At 31.9% G+C, this 11,084-nt stretch overlaps 1 protein-coding gene across 1 annotated transcript; it reads left to right on the top strand.

Moving 5' to 3' along the window:
• The first annotated feature begins 4,372 nt into the window (after nt 1-4,372).
• LOC107426697 (DNA replication licensing factor MCM4) lies at nt 4,373-9,960 on the top strand. The gene is made up of 18 exons (XM_016036940.4): nt 4,373-4,509; nt 4,601-5,296; nt 5,404-5,532; nt 5,633-5,714; nt 6,012-6,144; nt 6,229-6,300; nt 6,383-6,505; nt 6,588-6,701; nt 6,801-7,013; nt 7,114-7,212; nt 7,540-7,700; nt 8,082-8,178; nt 8,261-8,422; nt 8,731-8,811; nt 8,893-8,971; nt 9,069-9,205; nt 9,337-9,390; nt 9,495-9,960. The coding sequence occupies exons 1-18, from the start codon at nt 4,473-4,475 to the stop codon at nt 9,567-9,569; spliced, it is 2,544 nt and encodes an 847-aa protein (XP_015892426.2). The 5' UTR covers nt 4,373-4,472; the 3' UTR covers nt 9,570-9,960.
• Nucleotides 9,961-11,084: the final 1,124 nt, after the last annotated feature.

Here is an 11,084-nt window from a genome sequence, read left to right on the forward strand (position 1 = left end):
TTAAGAATAAAATAAAAAACATGTAGCAGTTTCGATTTTGAAAAGGATAAAATCTAATTAATATATTCAACAAATAAAATTTTTTTTTTAAAAAAAAAGAAGAAAAAGTAGAGAGGGGGAACCCATCCATAGGCCTATAATCATAAAGCAGAAAGCTAACCCCTTTTAAAATCTAATATTGAAAAAAGACTAGGTGGGCATCTTGTGGATTTAAGCCAAAGATCACTTTATTAAGAAAACATTAAAAAATACCCATGCTTGAGATATTTAAGAGCTAAAGACATTAATTGTAATTAAGTATGGGAAAGATTGATACCCATAATTACACTATATGGCTCTGGAATATATCCCTTTTGTACTTGAAAGATAGAGCCAGCAGGTACAGAAACCCATTTGCTAAGCTAGCTAGCGGTTTTATTCATTGTAGAAATGCATCTGGAATCAACCTCTCTGCTAAGAAATCCATTTAGTGGATTCTCTCATTCACAAATAGCTTCTAGATGACTTTCCAATTTTAGTCATATGAAATCCTTTTTGTCTAAAAAGTTTGAGGAAAAGGCTTATGTAGAAAGATATTATAATTAGACTGCAAACTTGAATACAGAAATTAATATAGTTGTATATATGTATATGTAACAGGTGGGAGCAATAAATCTACCAATAATTAAAGTTAGATAATAATGTATTTTTATGTTAGACTACATGAACTAACTTTTTTGTCCATTGACAAAAGCATGAAATATGCATATATAAATGCTTCATGAACCATACATTTTAAAGCATTCAAGAATGTTTTTATAAAAATATCCTTGTTATAATTCCATTAGAAAATTAGGGTATTCTTTTATTTGTTTTTGGTAAAATAGGGTGTTCTTTTATTAACAACATGTGTATTCAACAAAAAATGGGGGAAAAGAAAAGAAACAAAGAAAGAAAGAGGAAGACTTTTAGCAGAGCTAGCTTTTTCTGGATCTAAGTTTGAATTTTCAGTGTTAATAATCTAAACCTTAGAGGATTGGGTTATGCATATATTGTTTTGTTCAAGTAAATTAAACCTTCCAACTTCCTAATCTCTTTTCAAATGTTTCATAGATATGCGTTTTCAACTCTTACTTGGCTTCTGTTTTCTGTTTAGTATACAGTTGTCTGTGATTGGTAAAGGTTCACTATAATGACCGTTTGTGATTAATGCTGATATATGTTAGCTATGGTTTCTGTTAGAGATATTTTTGAAGTGCTCTCTTTAATTTCTCTCTCCTTGTATGTCTATAGTTATGCAATTGTAGGTATATTGTACACATTAGTCCTTAATCATATGTAATTCATGTAAGAATTTCAATTTTCTTTTAAAAAGAGATTAATTATACTCATCTATTATCGTACACACTTAAATCCGCTACAACAAAATTATATATATATATATATATATATATTCCTTCATCTTCCCCATTTTTGAGAAAGAATAAGAAACAAATTGCAGATGCAGTTTTACTTTTTGTTCTTCTTTAAATTAATTATTTGTCATTAATTTTTTTTTTTTTTTTTTTTGTTTGAGGTGAAGATTCTAGGTAATAATGAAATAAAGTGTTTTAATGATATCTGGCCAATAGTACTGATTCTGTGTTCTTGTTTTAGTAATTGTGCGTCTGTGTTTATATATAAAAATACACACGCACCCAGATTGATCAGATCCTTCAGAAAATTAAAATAAAGAGCAGTTAAGAAAAGTGATGATAGAATAAAGGTAATGATCGACCATGCCAAGAGTACGGAAGATTTCATTTCCAGCTCTAACAGAGAATATATAAGCCCCCTTCTGATACTCTGAATATATATATATATATATATATATATATAATCTTTCTTTTTTTTTTTTTTTTTAACAAAGCATGCCAAACGTACCTTCAATATCAACTAACATGTTATATGATAAGATAATATATTATCTAATATATAATTGTATATGTTATGGTACATATTTAGTATGCATCGTAACAAAGATATATATATATATATATATTCTCATTAATATATTGCATATTAATCATAATTAATTAAACTTCCATCACCAAGGCCGATGCCAATATGTATACAATACTATACATTTTTTGGTAAAGCCAATGCGTAAATATCTCTTTGTCAATACTCTTTACCCTTCTTTTGGAATATGCACTTATATTTAATTAGATTGAGCACCATCTATATAAATACATATATATATATATATATATATACTCTTGGTTTGTTTAATTAATTAGTATGACTATATCTGTAAAACGTCGTGTGATTGCGTATTCTTTCATTCTTTATGTAAGTTGCATATTAAAATTTTCAATTTTAATCAATGAATTGAAACTCATCTACACAACTCAAACATCTCATGACAAATTATAATTCCTCCTTTTCACTTACATTAACTAGAGATAATATAGTGTTTTCTTAAGATAGTCTAACGATAAAGTCAACTGTTTAATTATTAAAAAATAACCAATTATTTTTCTCTAGCAAAAATTAAGAATTCAAATCTCTTCATCTTCAACGGCAAAAAAAAATAAATAAAAAATAAAAAATAAAAAATAAATAAAAAAATAAAAAATAAAAACTAAAAAATAAAAGCTAGGGAAAAGACAGAACCTATGAGGAAATCCTGGTCTATGAATAAATTAAAAAAGGAGTGCGGAAAAAAAAATATCTGTAGAAGAATTCCTATATATGTATGGTACTAGTGCACTAAAAAATTAATATATTAATTATTTATATTCTTATTCGTCAAAGCCATTATATATTGATAGACTATAGTTGACAATAAATTTAGGTTGTCAATGGCTGTCCAGACTGGAAAATAAATAAATAAATAAAGGAATAACGATATAATTTATTCACCCAAAAAAAAGAAAAAAAAAGGGATATGATTTATTCTTAAATAAACCTTATCTTGCAGCTAAAGTTAGGTATTCGTTTGATTTGAAAATGAATATATGATTTCCAAAAATACATATGTGAGAAATTAGTAATACTACCGCGCAGCCTCAGCGATTGAAGCGATGGAATAAGAATATGTGCGTGTGCATATTTTACACACAATATCTATCATAAGATTATTTTTTACCAAAGAAGTATATATATATATATATATATATGGAAATGTAATGAAATATATATATAAATATTATATCATGGAATTAATGTTAAGATTCTGTTTTGAGGGACAAAAATAAATAAATAAATAAAATAATGGGGATGGATGATTTCGACTCGGAACATTTATCAGAAAAAGTTAGTTTTGCTAGTGCTTGTCGACCAAAAGGACTTGAAATAGACCCGAGGGAACATTAATTCTTCGATCATTTTGCATAAAAACAAAAAACCTACAAATAAAATCATAGAAATGTCGGGCGTTTCATTAGAAGATTACGATCTATATACATAATTTATATATATATATATATAATTTATTTATTTTTTGCTAAAATACATAATTTCTATCTTACTAGTAAAAATATTCATGATAATAATATTATACAAAGTGATATGCATATTCATGCATGTCATCTCAAATGTCCCATCTGCGCAGGCTTTAATCCAAAATTCAGTTTTAAATCTTCTATGTGGAGGAGACATATCCTGGTAAATCATAATCCATTACCTTTTCAATTGAAATTTTGAAAAGATATTGGATAATGTCTCTATGTATGTTTGTTTTCTAGCCCTTCACTTATATCAAACCATTATCTTTCAATGGAAATAAATAAATAAATAAAGTGAAGCTATTATTCCAAACAAATAGTTCCTTGATTTAAGTAAAATACAACAAAAAGTACTAGTCTTTATTAATTTAATGGTTTTAACTAAAGCATTTATTCTCTCTCTCTCTCTCTCTCTATATATATATATATATATATATATGTATGTGTTGATATTATATGTATACAAAAATGCTTATTATAATCACCTTGAAATTATACTGCCCATAGTTTTGGTGCATAAAATACGGTTCTCAACTTAGTGACTTCTATATTAATTGAGGTTAGTTCATAGAGTAATGATTTAGTTTGTAAATCCTTTTACACCTATATTGATGAGTGAGTAGATTTGAGATATCATATCTCTTTTTTTAAATTACAAAATTGTTATAATAATAATAATAATAATAAAATCTCAGTAATTCTTATTTATATATAAATAATAATAAAAAAAAATAAAAACTTAATGGTTCTTAATTCAAATAAATTTATGGCTACTTCTATATCTTTTCTAAGGACAAAAAATTGTAAAAGTAAAAGGGCCCAATTTGATAATCCATAACGATAGGGGCGCATGTAGTTTATGGGCCTGATTGGTGTTCAACGGCCCACAGTAAATCTGGCGGGAAAAACATAAACCTTTTCCCGCCAAATTCGATCCTCCCAAAAGCTATCTGATCATCGCCTCCTCCAAACCACCCCAATTCCTCATTCTTTCTCTCTCTAGCCATGGCTTCCGATTCTTCTCCGGTCAATTTCAATGACGGTAAGACTCTCTCTCTGTGTTCGTATATAGATTTATTTTTATCGCTTAATTTCTTCGATCTAACACTGAATTTCGAGCCATTTTCTTCCAGGTCCTTCGTCACCAGATGACTCGTTTTCCAGCCCAATTGGAAACACATTATCGTCTCCGGGGGATGCTTCTCGCCGGAGAATGCGGCGCCGATCTACCACTCCGTCGGCCTTCGGCACTCCACCGGCGGCCCAGCAATCCCGTTTCGCCACCTCCTCCGAAGCAACTCCAACACCATCACGCACCCGCCGCACAGCCACAGATGGAAGGAGAAGAAGCAGTACCCCCTCGTCGACTCCCATGGCCGCCGCTACCCCTTCCTCCACCGACGACGCTCCTCCTTCCTCCGAAGGCGGTGATGGCTTTTACATGGACGAGGATCGCCCTACGTTCGTTTGGGGCACAAACATAAGCGTGAACGATGTGAAGGCCGCCATCGTTAGGTTCTTGAAGAACTTTCGGGACCAACCGTTTACCTCGGAAAGTGAGTACCTTACCGAAGGGAAGTACATCGAGACGATCAAGAGAGTCCTTGAAGTCGAGGGCGATTCTCTCGACGTCGATGCACGCGATGTGTTTGATTATGATTCCGACTTGTATGCTAAGATGGTTAGGTACCCACTTGAGGTTCTTGCAATCTTCGACATTGTTTTGATGGAAATGGTGCCCATCATTAGTCCCTTGTTCGAAAAGCACATACAGACTCGGATTTATAATCTCAAAACCTCAACGTCAATGAGAAATCTAAACCCATCTGGTTAGTATTTTTTATATTGTCTCATTTTCTTTCTGTAATTAGTTATGGCAAGTTCGTTGATTAGATGGAGATTTTGGATCGATAAATTTGTGAATTTTTTTGGTTAGACATTGAGAGGATGGTGTCTTTGAAGGGAATGATTATTCGGTGTAGTTCGATCATACCGGAAATTAGAGAAGCAATATTTAGATGCCTTGTGTGTGGCTATTACTCTGAACCTGTTGCTGTTGAAAAAGGTAACCTATTGGGATACAATGCTGATGTGATTAACAGTGTTTTGTAATTTGTTGTTTTAGATAGATGTCTCTGCTTTTCTTGACGGTTGGGTTTTATCAGGACGAATAGCTGAACCTGCTGTCTGCTTGAAGGAAGAGTGTCAAGCCAGGAACTCCATGACACTGGTTCACAATCGATGCAGGTAAAAATTTTTATCTTTAAAATCAAATTGCCTATATGCATTAAAATGTTTATGATGATATAATAGTTGTAACAAAGTAATCGTTGTAAGTTCAAGAGATGGAGCATTTGCATCCCTTCTTTTCTGAAACTTTGCTTGCATTTATGTTTTTGTATTGGTACTAGAAGTGGTAGTAGGTTTGTAAATATAAATATTCATTTAGCACCTGGAAATCTTACTCTGTTCTATGAAAGTATGAGTTTACAGGTTTCAATTGCAATGAAATGGCGTTTAATTAACCCTGTCTCCAAAATCTAGGTTCACTGATAAACAAATTGTGAGGCTCCAAGAGACACCTGATGAGATCCCTGAAGGAGGAACACCACATACAGTTAGCTTGTTAATGCATGACAAACTGGTTGATGCTGGAAAACCTGGTGACAGAGTTGAGGTGATTATTTTCCTAAGACTCTAAGCAACTGTATGATGGATGCAGGTTTTTATGCCTGTTTAATGTGTTTCTCTTTCTCAATAGGTTACTGGCATTTACAGGGCAATGAGTGTCAGAGTAGGACCAACACAGAGAACTGTAAAATCATTATTTAAGGCATGTGGATTATTTTTTCTCCAAAGTGGATCACTTTGTTCATAAGGTGTTTTCGATGTAATTTATTATCTTTTGATTGCAGACTTATATTGATTGTCTGCACATGAAGAAGACTGACAAGTCAAGAATGCTAGGATATGACCAATTGGAAGTTGATAATTGCTCAGGTGGAAATTCAGAAGATACCATTTTTGATGAGAAGAAGGTGTGCCAATTTTTTAACTTATCCTGTATAAGGATTTATTTGTGTTGTCTACATTGATCATAGTTTTTTACTTGAGTTTCAGGTGGAGGAATTGAAAGAGCTGTCAAAACTGCCAGATATATATGACCGACTAACCAGGTCTTTGGCGCCAAACATCTGGGAGCTGGATGATGTCAAAAGAGGTCTCCTTTGCCAGGTACTTCAACAGTTCCACTCACTGATGCCTTATTGCTTTGTTGATTGATTCAGAACAAGTGGTTCATCTTTCTTAAATTTTCAATCAATCTAAATGCAGCTGTTTGGTGGGAGTGCAATAAAGTTGCTGTCTGGTGCTAGTTTCCGTGGGGATATTAATATTCTTCTTGTTGGTGACCCTGGAACTAGCAAGTCCCAGCTGCTCCAATACATACACAAGTTATCTCCCCGTGGCATATACACCAGCGGAAGAGGGAGTTCTGCAGTCGGTTTGACTGCTTATGTTGCCAAAGATCCTGAAACCGGGGAAACTGTAAGATATTATTTCTGCTTGATTCTCTTTTTTCTCCATGTCTTGTTGTCGTTTAGAAGTGTGCGAGACTGAATAGAAAATTGTTTTGATGACTCTCTAGGTTTTAGAGAGTGGAGCCCTAGTTTTGAGTGACAGAGGCGTCTGTTGCATTGATGAATTTGACAAGATGTCTGACAATGCAAGGAGCATGCTACACGAGGTTGGTTATATTGGTACTTATTCTGATTTATGAGGGAAGTCACATTTCTTTTACCTTATATATATCTATAATAGTTGAGTCCATATTTTGCTCTATCGAACATTGATGCGTAGTATCCTCAGTATTTGAACAGTTCCATCCCGTTTTGATGAAATATACGATCTGTTCTTGGCATAATAAGACTTTCCAAGTACAGTTTCTGAGAAGAATTTGCTGGATTCCCCATTTCACCTCAGAAACTACAATCTAGCCTTTAGTTGTCACCCAATCTCCATCTTGGCCAACATTTTGTGATAGCTTTGTCTCATTATATTTATATTTGTCCAGGTGATGGAACAGCAAACTGTTTCAATCGCAAAGGCAGGGATCATTGCTTCCCTTAATGCTAGGACCTCGGTATTGGCTTGTGCAAATCCAAGCGGTTCACGCTACAATCCTCGGTTGTCTGTGATTGACAACATACATCTTCCTCCTACCCTATTATCCAGGTAAGATCTATTCATGTGCATGCAACTAGAACATTGACATGAAAGTTTAGAAAAAAAAATAAAATAAAATAAAATAAAAACCTAGAATATTGACATGGATGTGGGATTTCAAATGCTTCAAGATTCTAACAACTTTGTTATCTAATTTCAACTCTAATTGGTTTTGCAACAAATTTTAATTTAGTTGTCTAATATGGTTAATAATGCTTTACTTCATTGATCTATGATGGCGCAATGCAGCTCCTATATTTTAAGCTAGCTCTTTTACTAAAAGTCAGAAGAGTGCCTAAAAAGTAGTTAATGACTTGGTGCGATTGATAACATAAACTGCAAAGACCATTAGCCGACCTAAACTGCTCTATGTTGTTTACACCTTGTCAGGTTTGATCTGATTTACTTAATACTTGACAAGGCTGATGAACAGACAGACAGGCGCTTGGCAAAGCATATTGTATCATTACATTTTGAGAATCCCGAGGTCTGGTGAACTTTCTCACTCTCCTTCTAAGGTCTAATTTTTCATGATTCGCTGCCTTCATATTTGTAATTGTATCTTGCAGAGCATAGAGCAGGATGCCTTAGAGCTTTCTACACTGACTGCATATGTGAGCTATGCACGAAAGCATATCCACCCACAATTATCTGATGAAGCTGCGGAAGAGTTGACTCGAGGATATGTCGAATTAAGGAGGAGAGGAAATTTCCCGGGCAGCAGCAAAAAGGTCAAAAAAATTTTCATGTTCTTTGTATAAAGAATTGTGTTTTTACTTGTACCTCAGCTGACAGTTTATTAACACCACCCAAGTGCCGATTATTAAGCCAAATAAATTTTTACATATTTTTTAAATCACTTGATTTCTCATTTGGCATATTTTATTTTATAAAAATTAACCTTTTCTTGAATTAAGTTATCAAAATTTTTATTCTAGAGAGTTGAGCTAGCTTTCCATTTTTTTGTTTTTTTTTTTTTTGTTTTGTTTTCATGCGGGGCACTAAATACTTATCCTGTTTGATTTGATGAAATTAACAGGTGATCACGGCAACACCTAGACAGATTGAAAGTTTAATACGCCTTAGTGAAGCCTTGGCTCGGATTCGTTTTTCAGAATGGGTCTGTAAATCTTGCCTTGTTATGTAAGAGTATATGATCCAATTACCAGTGGAATTAAAATTTATGCCCCGATGCATGCAGGTAGAAAAGCGTGATGTAATTGAGGCATTTCGGCTTCTGGAAGTTGCAATGCAACAGTCAGCAACGGATCACTCCACAGGTAGCTTTCTAACTGCACTGGTGCCCTTTTTCTATACCAGCTTTACTTTTCATCTAGGCAGACCAGATCTGATGTGTTTTCTGACCCAAAATTTAAGGGACCATCGACATGGATCTTATTACAACTGGAATTTCGGCCAGTGAAAGGTTGAGACGGGAGAATCTGCTATTAGCAACTCGCAACATAATTATGGAGAAGATGCAACTTGGAGGACCCTCAATGCGCATGTTGGAGGTGTGTTATATGCATGCTAGATATATATAAAAAATTATATATGTTTTCTTTTTTAGGAAAACAAAATATTTTATTTTTAGTCTGTCTTGAACTAACATCTTGAATTGCTTGCTTCATTGTACTTACTGTAGTTATTAGAGGAACTGAAGAAGCAGAGCTCTGGCATTGAATTTCACCTTAATGATGTTAGTATATTGTTCCCTCTCTCGTAAACATAACAAGCATATGCATAGTTTGATTCTGAATGTGTGACCATGCTAATGGTTATGCTTTCATTTGTATTTTTCAGCTGAGAAATGCAGTTGCTAGCCTAGCAAGCGAGGGATTTGTAGCTCTTCAAGGTGACAGTGTAAAAAGATTATAATGTGGAGGAGAACGGCAAAGAAGGAAAGAATTGGTAGATTTAAGCGCCTCAAGGTAACCGAGCAAGTTGTAACAAAAAGGCTTCTTATGAAAAGTGCTCCACCAGATATTCAAATCCCACCTCTTTTACGTTGTCATGGTGTACGCAAAGTAGTTTAAGAGCCAAAAACAAAGGTGATTGTTTATTCTTTTATGTGAGGCGGGTTGTCATGTAGTTGTCTAATATATTTGTATCCTTTTTAAATGTATAACGAATTGAGCTCTGGTAACTATTTTTTTTTTTAAATTTTATTTTCCCTCTTGATATTTCACATTTAGTAACTACTGTCTATTTTCCTTTTGGGTAATACCAGGCACGGCCACGTCCATTGCACGTGGACCACCATTTCTTAGTGTTGGGTATTATTTTATTAATTTTTTGTTATATACAAAATTAAGCAATTTGATATTTGTAACAAAATATTTTTAGTTTGGGGTTGATTTATAATTTATATTTTAAGTACTTTAAATTATACTATCCATTTGATATAGGATCTGTCCAAAAAAAAAAAAAAATGGTATAGAGATCAATTATCAATATAGCACATTTATTATTAAAAAAAAAACATATTTATGTGTATTAATATTATTATTATTATTTTTGGATAATAACTTATAAATACTCTTATTTATTCTTATATGTTAATCAGTCTACTGGGGTAAAATATGTTGCTCTAGTATATTTGTTAATAATTATGTTATTTTTAAAGTAATGTTTCGTATTATTTTTAGGATGTATTACCATATTGTCATTTCTTTAATTTTCTTGCACAACCTTTTTTTTTAAAGTTATTTTTTAAATATCATATGTTGTAACCGAATTAATTAAATACTAATAAAAATTATTGCATAAAGTATTGATAATAAAGCATTTTATTTCACATGTATTTTCAATTTAACAATGTATATCCAATGTTATTACAAATTGACAGTTGTTCATTTATTTCTAATTAAAATAAAAAAATATTAATATATTTACCACAATACTATTTAAATAACACAAAGGAAACAATAATATTTGAAAAATTAATAAGTATGTATCATTAGTTAAAGAAAAGAAAGCGTAAAAAAGGAAAAAAAAAAAAAAAAGCAGGAAAGAGGAGGATTGCAGGAATAAGAAAACCAGGGGAAACCTTAATAAAAAAATAATAATAAATTAAAAGATTCAAACTTAAAAAAAAAAAAACCATAATTGATTCATAATTAATTAATTAATTAATGATATGTATTTATTAATTTATCAAATATTGTTTTGTTAATTATTTTGTGTCTTTAAATAGTATTAGTTTTGTAATTAAATTATATAAATTTATTAAATGGAGGAATAATATCAAAATTGAAAAATATTTTTTTTTATTTTTCAAAAATAAAAATTGACTTCAACCAATAAAATTTTAATAGTAAAATATCAATTTTATGAGAAATAATAAAAGAATATTGCAATATCAAAATTTAAATAAAAATAAATTATAACTTA

The sequence above is a fragment of the Ziziphus jujuba genome, chromosome 9, assembly GCF_031755915.1.
Source record: "Ziziphus jujuba cultivar Dongzao chromosome 9, ASM3175591v1".
Taxonomy (NCBI): Eukaryota; Viridiplantae; Streptophyta; class Magnoliopsida; order Rosales; family Rhamnaceae; genus Ziziphus; species Ziziphus jujuba.